Source organism: Leptonotus elevatus, chromosome 2 (assembly GCF_054856555.1).
Source record: "Leptonotus elevatus isolate MCC_2025b chromosome 2, RoL_Lele_1.0, whole genome shotgun sequence".
Classification (NCBI taxonomy): Eukaryota; Metazoa; Chordata; class Actinopteri; order Syngnathiformes; family Syngnathidae; genus Leptonotus; species Leptonotus elevatus.
This window is the reverse complement of record NC_141240.1, coordinates 20,332,464-20,350,842: the sequence shown is the minus strand read 5'-3', so window position 1 is coordinate 20,350,842 and position 18,379 is coordinate 20,332,464. Positions and strand designations below refer to the sequence as shown.

The following is an 18,379-nucleotide window of genomic DNA, read 5'->3' as shown; positions in this document are numbered from 1 at the left end:
TTTGGCCACTAGATGGTGCACTAACAGAATAAATAAAGATCAGATTGCAGCCATCATTCAAACGCTGCATGCATCTGCAAAAAGTCAGTGTATAAAACATGGTCAGCCCAAACATGTTTCCGGCAAAGCTTTGAGGCAGAACATTTTAAGTCAACCAATTTTTAAAGTCAATTTATCCGACTTGGTCGACTTTGATTGTAGGATTCAAAACTTTCAACAGTTTTTCATTGAATCGATTATGAAGGTGTGTTTTGAGAGGGAATGACCGATCACAAAACCAGTAAACGGAGAGGCAAGTACATACCAGACCATCTGTTTGGGTGGTGTCCTCACTTTGGTATCGACCTCACTCAGCTTGCTCTGCAGACACATTCACACATAAATCTCCCACAAAACAGCACCCCTTTATAAGGTGGTCCAAATATGATAAGACAACAATGAGGTTCACCTGAAGCTGGGCTAAACCTGTCCACAGGTGTCCAGTGTCAGTGAAGAGAGCAAGGTATTTGTAACTGAATGATGCCGACATATGGATGATGTTGCCCGACTGAGGACTGAGGCCTGGAGCGCACTGACATGGGCGGAACACAACGTGTGTCACTGTTTGTGCACGTGTGTGTGTATATAAACACCAGCCAGCAGTGTTACTGTCTCACCACAGAAGTGCAGGAAGTATTGTCAAGGATATAGAGTTCAGTTCCAGTGGCCAACAAGACTTTGGTCTGGCGGTCTTGTGTGAGGACAACCCAACAGGACGGCGCCGCCTGCAGGCCTGACGTGCACAAACACAGATCATGTTCAAAGATTATTGGAGGTGCGGGGAGGTTGTCGCACAGGACAGGTGTTACCTGGGACGACGGGTAACCTCCTAAGCTTTAAATCACTGATGTTGGTAGCCAAGATGAAGCGAAAGGATCCCGTTACTATGGCAACACCTGTCCCGTAGGGAGAATGGAACACCTTGGCTTCTAAGACCTGAGACTGCACCACTTCCTGCAACACAGCGATGTTCATTTTGCACATTCAAATAATTGTATATGGAAACAGATGAATTTTAACCTTGCCAGAAAGATGAATTCTCGCAGTATTTGGGAATTCACAAACTCCAAACACTACATCATGTACCGCTCCCGCTGACACGTTTGCAGCCGATCTTTTTCAATCGGACCAATCAGGCGTTGTTTAGGCAGGACGAAACCAATTAGCGCCGATGGTGGGGGGAAACAAACAAACCTAACAGACGAATGGATGCTGCAATTAATTATGTTCTCGCAGAATTACTCAGTTTCCTTGTTGAATTTTAACAGCGAGAGGAGTTTCGTGCATTTTTATCTGGTAAAGATAGTAATGCCCCCCCCTTCCTAAGACGAGACGGAAGACGAAATTTTCATCCGTTGCCTTGATTGGCCAAAACAAAATGTGCAAAGATGCCTCATCGTCCAGTCAACTCAAAGTATTGTACAGCAAGCCCCGCCTTTCCCAAACAGGTCTGCCTCGTGAAGTACCAGATTGATAATGTGAAGAACTCCCTCGAGTGAATTACAATTATCAATCTGGCTGGTGAGGTTAGATGAATTTAGCACATGATTGATCAAACATGAGACAAATTGGTATGGCTGATTTGGCCGCAGTTATTATGGAGGACCAAAAATGCCAAAATAAATAAATAAAAGTGAAAATAAAAACGGGTATAAAATATAATTCAAAAATAAAAAAATCCATAAATGGGAATAAAAACAACAAAATATATACATAAATAAAAGTAAAAATAAAAACGAAAATGAAAATAAATGTGGAAATAAGTACAAAAACAAATATATAAATAGATTTAAATAACAATCAATAAATAAAAAAGCTGTGCTCGCATGTTTATTTTTTCATGCTGCAGACGTCAACATGAAATGCGTCATGAAATGTTATTCAAATGAGGGGGCGGTCCTAAGCATGTACCCCACATTTTTCAGAGGGACGGATTTCTTGTCTCTTACTCAGTAATATATTTGTTTGTCTTACATACAGTTCCATCACTTCAAAGCACTCAACTAATCACCCGCTATTTGGAATCTTCGTGTTTATTATTAATTGATGAGTTGAGATCCACTATCACACAAACTGGCGGCATCATACCTGTCCCATGCTGAAGTGCCTCTTGAAGGTTCCAAACAGGTCATAAATTAGAACCGAACCATCTTCTTGAATACACAACAACTCATCTGAGACTGTCCAACCCAGCTGAATCACAGGACCGCTTTTCCACTAACACACATACACACCGACTGTCAGCTCACAGTAAAGGAGAGGTAGTCGGTAAGGGTAGTGCCACTGGTACTTACCGCAAAACTAGCAATGGCAACTCCAGAAGCAGAATAAATCTCTAACTGAGGTCGACAACTTGGAGAACGTCTCAGAGGTTCTCTGAGGAGAGCTGCGACAAACAAAAACACTCAGTTGGGCCATTACGTCGATTGAAGTCGGACACGTGTGTACCTATAGGTCCGCCGTAAGGTGCCGCTGCCACCAAGCAGTCTTTCAGTCCATCTCTCAGGTTCCAACTCATCTCGTACAGCTCTGTTTTACTGCCAAAACACAACAAGCACACACACCAAGTCTCTCTCTGTCACAGCCATTTGCAGTCTGACTTAAAGTAAAATTAGAATTTACACTTTACATTCTTAAGGATGTGTATATATTTTGAAAAATATATATATTATTGTTATTTTAATTTTTGGAGGGGGAAAAAAGATCCAATATCTATTATTTCCTATGGTAGTTGATGCATGCTTTTTGCAGCCATGAGCCCTTGAATGAATGTCATAAACATTACAACTACGACAAAGATGACATGACAGAGTCCGAGTCACAAAAGATGAAAATTGCAGCAACGCCAAGAAAACAGTCTTGAACGTGGATAAAGAACATGTTAATTATACGAGTGTGCAGTTGCATGTTTACAGGAGCATCTCCTGTTAATTAGCCGCCCCGTGATGCTAAAACTTACCGGTAAAAAGCTTCTCCCATCGGATTCCAGTTGGCTGTTATTAGAGCCATTGTGTATGGTCCTCTAGATGAGACCTAAACGCATCAAGCTGGCAATCGAACCGCATACACAGTACGCATTTATTTTTGTTTTCCGCTGTTGTTAGCTTGAAGTTGGTCACCTGATTGCATACAAGTCTCCTTCTTTGTTTTTTTAAAGGGATCAGCTGCTTCACACTATTCATTGTACCGCCATCTGCTGGACAATTTATCACAACAGCTGATGTTGAACTCACTTATTTATGGCAACATTTATCATTCACAAGAAAAAGTTTCAAAAATCTAACGCCGTTTTGTAAACGAATTTGGTACATATATTAAGTCTCTAAGATTGGTTAAAAGACCTAAAGTGCAAATAATATATAATATGCTGAAGAAATTCCCTCTTGTGTTGAGTTGAATATGTCCTGATTTTATTTATGTACTGTCATTTAACTCTTACTTTAAGTGTTTTATTTTATTTTAGTTATGTATGTAATTTACAATTGTGTGTGAACATGGTGTAATCGATCCTTTTTTGTCTTTCTTGCTTTCACCTGTGACCTACTGTTCCCTTGGCAGTTATTGTTGATTTGTATGGAAAATTGATTGCTGATTGTTGCCAAGTTTGTATGTCTTACTGCTTCATTGAAATAAAATTAAAAAAATTAAAATGATGTTGAACTCACCAGATTTTTTTTATGTGTAAAAAATGGGACTGTGTGAAAACTGAGAATTTTTAGGAATAAAATGCAAGACTAAAATCCAGAATTTTGTGAATGTTTGGAAATGTCAATGATTATGAGTCAGGGAAAAATGTGGAGGATGAAAAAAATGGCCTGAATAATAAAATAAAGTATTCTACAACACACTAACAGAAGTGTGAATGCTCTTTAATCTTCGCACACTTAATAGTTTATTGCGTAAATTATTCACTTTGCTCCACCATTTCTATTTCATTGTGTACAGAATGTGTAGTAAATGTATTTCGTTTCAGCTGCCTCAGATTAATTAATTGCTTCCACACAATGCATTTCCCTCCAACTTTGATATGTCACATGAAAACAGATTGTGTTTTACTGCCTCTTTGTCAATGTATTTGGTCTCGAGCTTCCTGTAATTCTGTGTACCAAAAACCTTGTGGACTTTTTCATTAATTCAATAATGTTTCATTTAATCTAATAAAGCATTGGCAAGCACAACAGAACTTCCTCTAACTCCTATCGTCCTCTTTGCCGCTGCTTCAGCTGAGAGATCCAACTTTCACGCACAAAACAAGACAGAAGGAAAACTAACACAAAGTGCATGAGTAGGACTGTGGGGAAGTCGCCCCCTACTCTATTGTGTTTCTAAATAATGCAACTTCCTTTGTGTCTTCCTTGGTTCTTGTTTGAAGTGTTTGTTCTGTGCCTTTTGCTGAAAATGTAACACTTGAGACGAAGCCGTTCTAAATTACAGTTCCGTTGTGATGTCACAGTGTGGTTGGTTTATATAAGTTTCTCACCCATGACTTGAAAGCTAGGCTGAGTGAAGATCAGACACCTTTGAATTGCTGAACTACACCGTTCGACACGTTATTGACAGACAAACGGTTTGAGATGACTTGACCCTTAACACACAAAAGTTCATCTATCAAGTAGGAGTCACAAATCCAACATGTAGTATCAGAATGATAGGAATATGCAAGGAACTCAGGAAGAAGGAGAATTGTAGATTTTAAATTGTAGCTTTAAACTAGCCTTTAGTCTTTTGAAGCTATTTCGAAACATCTGTAGATTCCGAGATCATCAAAAGGCCAAAATGAACATGACATTCATTGCATGATGTGTGCATGTAAACCACAACTTTAACTCAGAGCGTGCAAGTGAGAGGGAGACTTTCTTTCCAGATGACTTCATCTGGAAGGCATGACAGTGAGAGAGATCACCCCCTTACACTCTGTTTTCATGGCAACAGGCCGTACGTTTTTATTTAACTCCTTCCCCACCCTAGCTGATGGTGCCACGTCTGTTTTATGGTACCACCTCTGTTTTACACTTATTTTCCTTACAAGATGAGTGTTTGAGTACTTTTGTTGTGTTTAACTGTGTTTATGGTTTTATATAATACTTCCATTTGAAACGATTATAGACTCTTATTTATCTATTTTGTAACATAAAGGTGTGTGGTTTCATTCCTTTGTAAGTTTGAAGTTTAGGTCTTGTGTAATGTTTTCTATGTACTGTATTTTATTAATACAAAAAATACATCCTTGAATATTGCATATGAATTAAATGGTCCACAATTGGGTGATTGAATACTGTAGTCTTTGTTTCTGCAGTTTTTTGCTGCACTTCCTGTCCCATTGGACAATTGAATTGGCTCGTGGTTCCAGCTTGTTTCACCCTTGTCTTGTTTGTGGAACTTGTGTCAAGCTGCAGAACAAGCACAAGTACTGGCCTGTTCTGGCACGGGAAGAGTTAAGGGTGTGCACTTCCCTACAGGGAAGTTAGGCGGAATGTTTTTCCAAGTGCCAACCAATCAGAGCTCAGCACACACGCAACACACGCACGCACACACATTTTCCACTGTTTTTCAGCCTGCAGAACTTTCTGACCAACTGCTGCCTCTGATGAGTGAGGACGGTGTTCAGACCAGCAAGAACATGGTGACCACTGATACCCACCAGAACCAGGACCTGCTGGTCCCTCCCCAAGTCCAAGACTCGGAGGACCAGCTCAAAGAACAGGAGAACTCAGAGAACCAGGAAACCCCTTTAGCAGGCCTGCTTGGATTAGACCCAGAGAAAATGGGCCAGGGCCCCGTTAACGCCATCACGGTCCTCACTTTGCTGGACAAACTGGTCAACATGCTGGACGCTGTGCAGGAAAACCAGCACAAGATGGAGGTGAGAGAAGGGTGGGGCCGCGCTCAACTCTGTGACAGTTTATGTCAGGCTTGCTAAACCAAACGTGTTATGGTAACTTTATGAGGACTTTCAAGGTCCAGAACTTAGTCAACTTTAAAAATAGTTACATTATATATTATATACATACACACACTCAGCTAAGAAAATTTATTTTTCCTAACCAAGTTAAGAGAGAGTTCATTCCAAACAACTTGACTCAACTTGATGAAACGGGTCTTACATATTTGTTACTTTATTAGACTACACTCTCTCCAATAGTAATGATCAAGACTCCAGAGCCAGTCCAACTCCAGCTACTTCTTTCCAATTCAAACCAATATAAATTTCACATGACCATCTTGCATCTCCTTTTTTTATCATTATCTTCAATTTCTTGCAATATTATAAACTGTTTTTTTTTAATCTGTATTTATTTTGCACATTTTTATCCATGAAAGGAAATGGAATTTCACTTAAAGAGTTTTACCCAAAAGTTGAGCATGGAGATGCTAGTGCTCAAAATCATCTCAAAAGTCAGTAGTCAAGATTTTAAACTTCTCTCCCTCCGCCCTAAAGACAACCGACACCCACTTTTCAACAAACCTCAGCTATCTGGCGTAATTTATTTTCGGCAAACATTTGGTTAGAACTGAGAAGGGCGTGGTCACAGGAATGTCATAACTGAAAGATCCTTTGGTTTTTAGGGGCACCAGGTGGAGATGGAGGGCGTGGTCAGGGGGATCCAGGCCGATATGATCAAACTCTCCAAGAGCCACAGTCACACCTCCAACACCGTCAGCAAACTGCTGGACAAAAGTCGCAAGCTTTCTGTCACCATGAAGGAGGTAACTAGAAGTCAATGACATCGACACGTCAAATGCCAGGATCATCTGGATGGATGTTTTTGGAAAAAAAATGGAGTTGTGTTTCAGGTACGAGAAAGGATGGAGCGTCAGGGCTCGCAGGTTAAGAAACTGGAGGCGAACCATGCTCATCTGATCGACAGAAACAACTTTAAAGTGCTCATCTTTCAGGTCTGTGAGTTGGAGTTATTTTAGTCTCGCAACACTTTGGTGGAACAAGAGGTCATGTGAACTGTGCTAATCTCCTTTTTTGGATCATAAGATCACCGGTAACCATGGCTCTGGCTTCTCTCACCAATACACAACATTGCCCAAATTCCTTAAGGCCATGTGTTAGCTGTTAATCAAGTACAGTGGTGCCTTGAGATACAGATTTCATTCGTTTTGTGAATATACTTGCAACTCAAAACACATGTCTCCATCTCAAATCATCTTTCCTATCATCATTCGATATCATTCCACATCATTCCACATCATTCAATACCATTCAACGTCATTCCATAGCTTTCGATATCAATCCCCATTTTCCACCATTATAATGCATTCTTTTTTTTTTCAATATAATTCCACTTCTGATCATCTCATTCAATATTATTCACTATCATTCCAGAACATTTTATATCATTCGACATATTTCAAAATCATGTATTTCATTCCACATCATTGCATATCTTTTAACATAATTTCATTTTATTCAAAATCATTCTAAATGTTTCACCATTACATTGCCCATTTTTTCCCCAGTATGAGTCCACATCTTTCCACATCATTCAGTATCATTACACATGATTCCATTACGTTCATTGTCATTTCATTGCATTCCACATTATTCCAAAGTTTATCATTCAGCATTCACATGCAATTTCTCCAGAAGTTGCATATTCTAGTGTTAGTTGTTTTTCGGAGTGCATAAAGAATATTTGCCGTGAGTATTGTGATATTGTCTGTCAACGTGTTTTTCAATTTCCTCTACTGTAAATATCCATTGCTTTAAGGACTATAACATGGCGACCATTGATGCTAGTTGTTAGCCTGTCTATGGCGTTTTACATTATGTGTTAGCATTAAGCTACTAGGGGCAGTGTTGCCAACTCTCCAAGGAAAGTAGCTATTGGCTGTCCCAAAAAGTTGCAAGAAGGCGCTAAATGACATAATTGTCTAATTTGCATAATTTTCCATTTGCATGTAATAGAGAGGAAAAATGTCATGGGAGAGGCAAAAATTTAGTTTAAAAAAACACACCCTAAAGAACACCAGAAAAGTCACTAGATTTGTTGCTTGTTGCTTTTGACCCAAATAAAAAAAAGTTGCCAAATTTAGTGAGAAAGTCACCAAGCTGGCAAAGCTGGCAAAGTCGTTTGGTGTTATAAATACACAATGTGTATGTAATTGTCTGTTTTATGTTTAGTTTACATTAGCAGTGGCATTAAGCAGCTAGAAGCCTCTTCTTCTTTTTTTTTTTTTAAGAATAATTCACTAGTTGTCAAACTGCCTGTTTAAAAAAAAAAAATCAGCTGAACAATGAATCGTATTTCAAGAAACTTTTAAGCCAGGTCACTATCTCAAGGAATTTGGTTCTGATTAGTCTGACACAGCAAAATTAGGAGTGTTAAATCTAACACTAGAAAAGTGTTTATATGTGGCGGGGGGGGGGGGGGGGGTCAAATAGTTACTTTTTTTCTCAATTAACCAGTGTTACTCCAACACTGTATTTTGTTAAAACTCTACACTAGTAAACAACACTGAGTAGTGCTGTCATAATGTTCAGTTTAGGCCTGTTTGTGACTTACTGGCGGTTTCTGCTGTCCCTCGAAGGAGGAGAATGAGATCCCTTCCAGTGTCTTTGTGAAGGACCCTCCGCCGTTCCCTCGGGATGAAATTCTGGAAGAAGGGGATGAATCTGGTCCTGTCGAAGGCAATCAGCCTACCGAGGGTGGACTTCAAACCATCGAGCTGTCATCTGATGAAGACGTTGGCCTGGAGGCTGATCTGGATGAGGAGATGTGGCTTCAAGACATTGAGAACATGGAGAAGTCCAAAGCTGAGAAGCTAAAACTCTCCAGTCTGAAGAAGGTAAGCCACACAAATAAGATGTTTAAAAAACGATTTAGGCAATTATGCTTTTAGCCTAACAATTTGTTCTTTATCAGTATTAAAAAATATTGCCATGGTAACTCATACTTGGCATATAAAGATAATTCTGATTCTATCTCTCTCTGCAGGTTGACAGCCTGAAGAAGGCATTCTCACGCCAAAACATTGAGAAAAAGATGACCAAGATCGGAACAAAAATTGTTTCTGCTGAACAACGAGAGAAAATCAAACAGAAAACATCCAGCCTCAAGGTTTCCCCTATAACCTTTGGCATCAAGAAGGTATGACCTCTAAGCAATCTTGAACTTATCTTGTGTCTGTGTGACCTCTAACCTGTGTGCGTTTGCAGCATCGCAGCAACTCGACCTCGCAGCCTCCTGAAGAACACCCTGCCCAGATCGACGAGCAGCCTGTCTCGGAGGAGCACGTCCAGCTTTCCCCGCTGGGCAGTGACGAGCAGGAAGTCACCTTCACGGAGATCCACAACGAGCTGGCCCCGCCGGAGCAGCAGGAGAAAGAGCAATCGTGTGCGGAGGTCAGCGCAATATCTGAAGGGGTTTGTGAGGACTACGCTCTGTCTGCCACACTGCCTCAGGACCAGGAAAACAAGGAGGAGTCTTCAATGTCACTCCAGGAATAAGAGATTGACCATGTTTAGAGATGATTTATGATCTGTGCATTTCTTACACTGAAAAGCGCAAACACAATCACACTATCTGTTTGAGTTGGGTAACAGAGGAGAATCGAGTACAAAAAACACTGGAGGGGACCTTGTTTGAAAGTATTCATGTGCTGTTGACTGAAATAGGTTCACCCAGAATTAGAAAGGACCCCCCCCCCCGCAACAATGTTTACCCCAACTTAATATGAGCACATTCCGTATTTATCTATCAAGAAATCGTTTATCAACAAATGTAACAGTGTGTTTTTTTATAGCTTCACATCATGCTAACCTTTCAATGGCTTACATTATTTAGCCGCTGCCTTGTTATCACACAAAACTAAGCTCACTATAATCAACCAGTTTGAAAATGTAGAAAACTGTTTCGAATGGCTTTCACTAATGCAATATAACACTGTTTTCTTTGATGTAAAAATACCTTTTCCAACCAAAGAATAGTCTCTGTTAATTGTACTTAACAGATATAGATAAATTAAAGTGTGTCACAAGGTTTTCTGTGTCAGGTTTAATTAAGGAATTAAAACGATTTGGGATTTGTATTTATTTCTTTTATACATTCAAAAACCCGACATTTGACCTGTCTACTTCTACTATCACACATCTTCACATTCTGCATGTATTCTCCACCCCTTCCTTTTCACACCCTTATGTTAGTTCTTCTTGATGAGTTTGGCGACGGACGTGAAGGCCTGACGCAGACCGATTCCTTTCAGCGCGCTGCATGCTTGAATCTCCCATCGCAGCTGTGGATAGTTGGACAGTCCCAGCTGGCGCGATATCTGATTTCGAGTGGGTGTCAATGAAAGAACAGGTGCGGACGGGATGGAGAAAAAAAGATGAGAAGGAGGAATGACACAGCTACATCCTATCTGGCTTTCGTTGTTGTCTATAATCATTTTTGTGCATGCTTCATTTTATCCAAGCTGTTTCTCTACATGTAAAGTAACTGGTTTGGCTAAATAGAATACAATTAAGTTTGATTACCAGTATAACAGAAGCCAGTATAGGTTCAGCGTATTCAACAGACATGGCCACAATCGTGGGAATATCAGCGTTTCACGAGTTTGAAGCACTTATTTTATATACTTGTTTTTGTTTTTTTACTCATTCTAATTTCGCAGCGTTTCGCACTTAATAAAGGTTTTGTGATTTACAGTCAACAGCTTCACGCAATATTAACATGAGAAAACTTAAATTTGAACACATTCAACGTTGTGCGTTCAAGGTCAGAGTTTCCACTGTACGTCTAGAATTTTTTGTGTGTGTTTTACCTCTTGTACAGTCATGGCGCCAGGCTGGTCCACTTTGTTGGCGAGAACCATCAACGGAATACCTCGTAACTTTCCTTCACTCAGAAGCTTCTTCAATGCCTTCTGGGCCTCCGGCATCCGACTGGGATCGTTGCTGTCAACCATGAAAACCAGTGCCTTGCAGTCATCCAGGTAGAACCTGAAAAAGGTGGCAAAAAAGGAAGAGGAAGAGGAAGCGGCGAACAAAACCAAAGGACAAGATTACCTCCAGTTGGGCCTCATGCTTTTTTGCCCTCCGACATCCCAAATTGTCATTGACGTCCGCTTGTCCACATCGAACGATCCGACATTGAACCCAATGGTTGGTGATGTGTCCATCGCCTGTCACGTCACAATCCGATCAAAGTCGCGCACACAGACAAACCACAACGTCCTGTTGGCCAGAGCCTCACCTGTCTAGTCAGCAGTCGAGTCAGCAAAGTTGTCTTTCCCGCGGAGTCCAAACCCATCAGGATCACCTGAACCAATATTACCTTAGCATTTGATCTCTTATCACTCTGTGACAAAAGACGAAGTGACCGCTGATGGCACGTAGTAAACAAATCCTTACTGCTATTTACGACAGCCACAGGATTGTTCCTCCTTACCAACAGGTTCCTCTGAATTAATTTGAGGTACGGTATATCAGGTGGCGGTGGTCAATCCCTTTTCTGCCACTCAGATGTACCCTGCCGCTTATTGTTTACGAGATCTACAGATGCAATCATATATGACTACAGGTACTTTTTTTCTATTGCAAAATGGAATCTTACTCTTAAGTTTGACATTACATGCCACCCAAGCCTTCTTAAGACTCTGAAGTTAATCTAAACATTCCAACATAAACAACACATTTACAAAAGCTAACAATGCATCAATGACTTGAAACTTTAGATCGAAGCACTTAACATTTTTGTTTAAGTTTGTTCCATTCATGCATTTAAACGGCGAGAAAGTGGCGCCTATTTATTTATTTTTAACCTGGTTCAGGGTGGATCCAGGTGTTGGTTTAACACGTTAAGCCTGTAAGTCAACATGCCAAATCAAATTGTGTTACCTGTGGATGTTTAGATGACTGAGTTAGACCCATAACGCCTCTTCTAATCTTTGTCCCTTAAACTTCACAATCCAGACGGTTTCTTGCTAAATAAATGTCTCAACCAAGGAAGGAGCACATGACATCACAAACTGGTTTGACTGCTTATTTTTTATGCAAGCAAGTAGCACAAAAACAAACATGGTATTTTTCCTGCAACCTGTGTCTATGAACAAAACCCCTGATGATTTGTCATAGCAACATTAAAACAGGGCTTCAAAAGTATTCACACTACAGTACAGTACAGTACTTAAATATGAATGCTGTAAAGGGTTATGGGGTAACATAAAATAGATTCAAAAAGGTTGGTCGGGAGAAATCTATACACTGATAAAGGCTGCATTGAGGCACCTTTCCTAAAAGAATTTTTAAATTTATTTTAATCTTACCTCCACATAAACTAACTCCGATAACAGAGGAAATTTCCTCAGGAAAAAAAACAGAAACTGAAAAAGCAAAAAATAAAAAATAAAATCTTTATATTTCAGAGACTATTTTTAAATGTTTGAAGCTGATGTTTTCCAGAATGGACAGTAGTGAATATCTTGCTTTTAACTTGCTTCACATTGCTCCTGCTGCTGTATACCTGTTTTTTTTCTGCCTTTCCTGAGATCTCAAGACCTGACTTTGTCTATTTATCTTTTTTTAATTATTATTATTATTTTATGTTGTGCTGTCATTCATGAAGGTTAATCCTATTTTTGACAGAATAAAGACTAAGGAGTACAACATATACACGTTTTCAAATATTGGGAGTAAGACAAAGAGTATGTTATCAGGAAACAAGGTTCGTACAGTAATCCCCCTGCCAAATCACGGTCCCGCTATATCGCAGATTGTGTGTATGTGTGTGCTAGGCTTCAGTTGTTACTCTGCTTTTTTAAGACTGCTTCGATATAATTTTTTTCACATTATCCATTGCTTTTATAACATAACGCCATGGATGAGAGATTACCATACTTAAATTCAGATACCTGCACAATCTACTAAAGCAGAGTAGTATTTGCACCTCCTTACCACTGCTGACCACTGGTGAACTGTAGAATATTTTAAGTTTGGTTGGATTTTAGCATACATTTTCTCAGAATTTGAAAATAATTTTACACTGTGCTGGCGCGCAGGCTTCCAACCTCGGAGCAGGAGGGGCTGGAGTTGGGTGAGGAGGAGCCAGTCTCCGGCTATAAAATGGCGGCTTGCCTCCACGTTGGCCCTTCTTCCTCCCTAAGTAGCTACCCCTTGCCATCATGGGTTTCGGTGACCTGAAAGCACCCTCCGGTCTCAAAGTGCTGAATGATTTCCTTTCGGACCGCAGCTACATAGAAGGGTCAGTGCAGCTGCGATATTATATACATATGTACAAATCCGGTTAAGAACTAGGGCGAATGGCACAAGAATTCCAGTGTTGTTCCTCGTTACCGGCGGCGCCATTTTGACCATGCGTGGCTAACAACTAGCATTTCAAAGCGGACCGATGCGACTAATAATCTAACGGGAAAGTCTAATGTAGTTGGTTAGATGTGCAAACGTATCGTATAAACTAGCGTTACGACTGGTGCGTTGAGTTAAGGCACGTCGCGCTTGGGGAAGAAAGGCGACGCCAGTGCCATGGCTCACATGCTGGCTAACGGCTAGGTGATGAATGCCATTTGTAAAGCGTGTCACTCCAGTCTGAACTGAAGTATGATAATGAAATATTGACTGATAACTACTTGAATTATAATCACGTGAATACGAATGAATAATTCCCCGTTGCTGAATATTCACTCTTTATGAGCTAGATCAAGGTTATTTTTCAGATCGTCATTGAACACACGCATTTTACAATACAAATACCCCACCTCCAAAATGATTGGCCCATGACCAGTGTTAAATTTTAGCCTAGTAAGCATTTATTACAAACAAGACAGCAGCATTATTCCTCCAATACAAAATATTATTGTAAGCCACTGTAACATTCTACAGTTTGAACGTGGTGCTTTAATGTAGAATAATATGAAACTGTACTTTAACTCTTTGACTGCCAGATGTTTTCAGAAAAGGGATGCTGTGGGTGCCAGCTGATTTAAGCATTTTGACTGATCTTTCAAGGTCCACAGAAAATTTTGTATTTGGACTATGGAAACACACATACTACCAAATGAAAGATTGAACTCTCATCTTTCATCAGAAAAAAAAGTTTGTTTCTACCTTATTCCGTTTTTCAGTAATCAACAATAGAAAATGGTTAGTTTCACCCAAATGCTCTGTTTTGGACCAAAATGCGGAGAAATTTCATGCACTCTAGTGAATTTGACACCTTTTTTTTTCACGAATGATGCCACAAACATCTAAACAGTGCTTTACTTATGTAAAACATTACCACCAACAATGAAAAAGTGTTTTTTGATAGCAAAATACGTTTATTTACATTACACAGTGTAACAATTTGACAAAACAATTTGGCAAACTATTTACAAATGTGTGCAACTGTGGTACTATTTACAATGGTGTGGATGTTTCAAATACAGTTTTTCTTTTTGTAACACTCCCCTGCGTGCAAGGGGACGCAGCAGGATTTGCACAACAGATTAGTTTCACTGCAATTGCCACTTCGCGTGCAGACGCTACACTTTCTTGCTGGGCTTTTTTTTCCGGGGAATAGCAAGTATATATTGCAGTGTGTGTTTGGCCATGTTGCCATCAAGTCTACTCTCAGGATCATGACAGTGACCTGGTGTTACGTCTGGCTTCCTCATGTCCTTCAGTTCCTATACCGGGTGGTAGATGTTCTGATCCATCTTATCCACTCCATTCATGGTGGCATCGTAGTCCAGAACCAGTGTCTTCTCAGTGATCAGACTGTACCCATTCCTTCGATGAATATGCATTGGACTCGGGGTACTCTTCATCGTCCGATTGAACGTCCGCCTGTGCAGAAGTGCTCGGTTGTGCACCGCGTTTTTCGCCCGTAGCACCGCTAGCCGGTGAGGCTTTACGCCGTGATCATAGCCGCCGCGTCAACGCTTCCAACTTCGGCGTCAACTTCTGAGTCACCATCGTCATCAATGTGCTCTTTAGCATTGGTCGATGCTTTTCGTCTTTGAAAAAATATGCTCAAGTGGGAGCTGCTTGCAACTGGTCGCCATTTTCGCTTCCTCAGCCATTCTCCCCTCAACACTCTAGCTCTGCCTCACGTCTTCTACTGACACCTACCTGATCTTGTCCAAAGAGAGTAATCGCTGCCATCTAGTGCCCAAAAATAGTCATTATACTAACTAGATCTGCTTGATACTTTCAGCACAGCTGGCCAAGGCTTTCCTCCACCCGTTTCCAAAAAAAAAACCCATAGTGAACGTCTTTTAACGTCTTTGGCAGCCCTCCTTAGAATTTTACTAAACGTTATTAAACGTTTTTGGCAGTCAAAGAGTTAATAACTAGTTAATTGCAGAACAAGTTAAATAAAATCATACTTAAGCAAATGTTTACAAATAAACTGTTAAATAAAGTCAAATAAAAATGAACTACACTTTTTATTCTTTTGCCAAGTAAAGGGAGCCCGCCGACCACGAGTGGTACTAGTACTACACTTTGAGGATCACGGATCAATAGCATATCCTCAATAAAATAAGTAATGGAGTTTAAGGTTTTATGAACAAAGAGACAACCTTATGTAACGTATTTCTATTACATATTTAACCCTCCAGCTCATTTTATTTGATCCTTTAAGCTGGTTTGTGGTGGTTTTTAAAAATGCTCCCCCTCTTTTTTTTCTTCCTTTTTTTACTGCATAGTTTTATGCATATTTTTAACAATTGAAATTTGTTTGCGCAGTGCAAAGGTTAACCCCAAAATATATACATTTTAAATGTATTCTCAGTACGTTAAATTGCTAGTACAGTCTTTGTACAGCCAACAAAGGGTTTCTCCACCTTAAAAAAAAAAAACTTAATTTGCTCCATTGGAGTTCTCCAAGCCATCAAATGTATATTATGCAAAATCTGAATAATATTACATTAAATTGCCAAAAAATTAAAAACATTTGTTTTCATGAGGTTCAACTGGCCGTAAGTGGCTATGATAAAACCAGAAGGTACAATTTGGTTTAAACAGTCCATAATTGATATACTTTGTGGACGCAAATGACCAGCATAGAGCCCAGGGGGGGGGGGTATCTCTGGAGGTGAAAAAATACACCGGTAGTTAATATTTCTTTGTGTCTAGGCTTCAGGAACACCATGTATAAGTGCTTCCACGTGTGCTTTTTCACTGATGTTAAAAAGAAGCTCGGTGCAAAAACTTAATTGAAACAAATTTACATGTTTACTGTGGAAAATGTGTTAGGAATAAATACTTTGCTTTCCAGGCTTTGTACAGTCGGCTGACAGGACTAACCTCATCTTTATTCTTAGGCATGTGCCTTCCCAGGCAGATGTTGCTGTTTTTGAGGCAATCACAGCCCCACCCCCAACCAACCTTTGCCATGCCCTCCGTTGGTTCAACCATATCAAGTCCTATCAGAGCCAGAAGAACAGGTTGAGTACTGTTGCCGTGGTGACAAAGGCAGAAGCGCTCTCTCTCTTGGACTGAAACAGCCACCTATTTTGTCAGTCTTCCAGGTGTGAAGAAACCTTTAGGGCAGTACGGCCCAGCAGGTGTCGGCGACTCCACCGCAGCAGTCACCCAGAAGGCTGCCGCCGCTGCTGACGACGACGACGATGATGTTGATCTGTTTGGCTCTGATGAAGAGGTGAGAACACAAATATGATGTAAATATAAAAAGGGGATAAGTATACAGTGTTGCTCGGAAGTAAAGACAAAGTCAGCCTTGCAGTCAAGGTGTAACTACTCTATTCCAAGGGTGGCGTTGATGCTCACCTGCCATTGTTAATGTTGTAGGAGGATGCGGAGGCCGCAAGGCTAAAGGAGCAGCGTGTAGCAGCGTACGCTGCCAAGAAAGCACACAGTAAGTGTTAACTTGTTTTTTTGTTACGTCATCAGGCTGGCCCAGTAGCGCTGAATCTGATGTTAAATTTGGATTCTACATGATGATTATCAATCACCATCTTTCGGCTGACATGTGATGTACACTATACGTACCTGACAGAGTCCAAAGCATGGTTGAGTACAGCTTTTAAGTTGTTTGTGTAGCGTTAACTTCCCTCCCCTCCTTCTCAGAACCTACCCTCATTGCCAAATCGTCTATTCTTTTGGATGTCAAACCTTGGGACGACGAGACAGACATGGCCAAGTTGGAGGAGTGCGTCCGCAGTATTCAGATGGAGGGACTCATCTGGGGACAATGTAAGCAAGTGGCGATGGAAGTGATATGTAGCAGCAGCGGATCTGGATTTCAGTTCTCCACTTGATGATGATTTTATCTCACCATCTTTCGCCTGAAGTTGTGATGACACTTAAATTATCTGAAACAGTTGGTGGAGTTTACTTGGTCTGTCAATTTGAAATGAAACAGTCATTTGAATCTGTTGGTGTTCTCCCACAGCAAAGCTTGTACCAGTGGGATATGGTATCAAAAAGCTGCAGATCAACTGTGTGGTCGAAGATGATAAGGTGAGTATTAGGCTGTGATGACCTTAAGTAAATAACAAAAATATTAAATGTTTCCTCCCTAATATGGGTTAGTGGCCCCCTAATTTCTTGTCCCTTCAATGCCCCTTCAAAAAATATTTGACTCTCCAAATACCATGACCAAATGACAAGCATTAAAATGCAGTAGCGGAATAGACCTGTCTTAACTTTATATATAAAAAAAAAGAAGAAGAAAAAAGAGGTAGATGCATTTATTTGTTGCCACTAACGTACACTTTCAACATGAATACTGTGCTTCTTTTATATATGGGGGGTTAAATACAACTGAGAAATACTTCACTGAGACCTGCTGTTTCTAGATTTTTACTGTAGTTTAAATTTAGTGAGTTTTTCCCCACACTTGTTAGGTAGGACAGATACACTGTAATACAGACATGCATCACATTTCTGCTGACACCACCTTAAGATTAATCAGGTAGATCCAATCAGTATTTGTTGCTGTTGTGCACACATGCCTATATAAAGATTTTTGTGTGTGAGACAAAATCTTGATTCATGTATCTGATTTCTTTTTTTCTTCTTTTTTTTGGGCTTTAGGTGGGCACCGACATTCTGGAGGAGCATATCACAGCATTTGAGGATTTTGTCCAGTCAATGGACGTTGCTGCGTTTAACAAAATCTGAAAAGAAAAAAATAAAGCACTTTGATAAAACTGTCTCTGATTTTTATTTATTTGAGTTCGCACAACTTGACCCAGCTGCTTTTTTTGGGATAAATCACACTGGTCAGAATAGTTCATAGTGGCATTTTATCACCTATTAAAAAAGTTTAAGCCAAATGAAAGACCAACAATGCAAATGTGGCTTTCATGGGATGGCATCAAGATAAAATCTCTTTACCTATAGTTTGACCTCAAATTCAAAATG

General features: G+C 40.1%; 4 protein-coding genes across 6 annotated transcripts in view; 2 read left to right on the top strand and 2 right to left on the bottom strand.

Annotated features, from left to right (window-relative positions):
• Positions 1–8,834, bottom strand: part of vps16 (VPS16 core subunit of CORVET and HOPS complexes) — a 19,698-nt gene extending 10,864 nt beyond the window's left edge. The window contains exons 1-8 of one of the 2 annotated variants that reach the window (XM_086067262.1): positions 8,556–8,834; positions 2,488–2,576; positions 2,334–2,425; positions 2,128–2,256; positions 849–993; positions 657–772; positions 449–571; positions 305–360 (exon numbers count right to left, since the gene is read on the bottom strand). In XM_086067262.1, coding sequence (XP_085923388.1) covers positions 305–360; positions 449–571; positions 657–772; positions 849–993; positions 2,128–2,256; positions 2,334–2,425; positions 2,488–2,557 — 731 coding nt within the window. In that variant the 5' untranslated portion in view covers positions 2,558–2,576; positions 8,556–8,834. Of the gene's footprint in view, positions 1–304; positions 361–448; positions 572–656; positions 773–848; positions 994–2,127; positions 2,257–2,333; positions 2,426–2,487; positions 2,577–2,998; positions 3,173–8,555 lie in introns of those variants that run through there. The other variant, XM_086067261.1, reaches the window with a different exon arrangement.
• Positions 5,569–10,080, top strand: LOC147178782 (caveolae-associated protein 2-like). Its single transcript, XM_086067263.1, has 6 exons — positions 5,569–5,902; positions 6,607–6,747; positions 6,835–6,936; positions 8,581–8,838; positions 8,988–9,140; positions 9,209–10,080. Exons 1-6 carry the CDS (start codon positions 5,627–5,629, stop codon positions 9,497–9,499), a joined length of 1,221 nt encoding a protein of 406 aa, XP_085923389.1. The 5' UTR covers positions 5,569–5,626; the 3' UTR covers positions 9,500–10,080.
• Positions 10,063–13,064, bottom strand: arl11 (ADP-ribosylation factor-like 11). Of its 2 annotated transcripts, none has more exons than XM_086067265.1 (5): positions 12,944–13,064; positions 11,244–11,309; positions 11,057–11,172; positions 10,813–10,990; positions 10,063–10,320 (listed from the first exon to the last, which is right to left on the bottom strand). In XM_086067265.1, exons 1-5 carry the CDS (start codon positions 13,001–13,003, stop codon positions 10,192–10,194), a joined length of 549 nt encoding a protein of 182 aa, XP_085923391.1. In that variant the 5' UTR covers positions 13,004–13,064; the 3' UTR covers positions 10,063–10,191. The 2 variants fall into 2 exon arrangements, with proteins under 2 accessions (XP_085923391.1, XP_085923392.1); XM_086067266.1 differs by lacking the exon at positions 12,944–13,064 and adding an exon at positions 11,888–12,124.
• Positions 13,065–13,082: 18 nt separating this feature from the next.
• Positions 13,083–18,170, top strand: eef1b2 (eukaryotic translation elongation factor 1 beta 2). Its single transcript, XM_086067264.1, has 7 exons — positions 13,083–13,250; positions 16,315–16,437; positions 16,514–16,652; positions 16,802–16,868; positions 17,081–17,206; positions 17,406–17,473; positions 18,050–18,170. Exons 1-7 carry the CDS (start codon positions 13,171–13,173, stop codon positions 18,134–18,136), a joined length of 690 nt encoding a protein of 229 aa, XP_085923390.1. The 5' UTR covers positions 13,083–13,170; the 3' UTR covers positions 18,137–18,170.
• Positions 18,171–18,379: the final 209 nt, after the last annotated feature.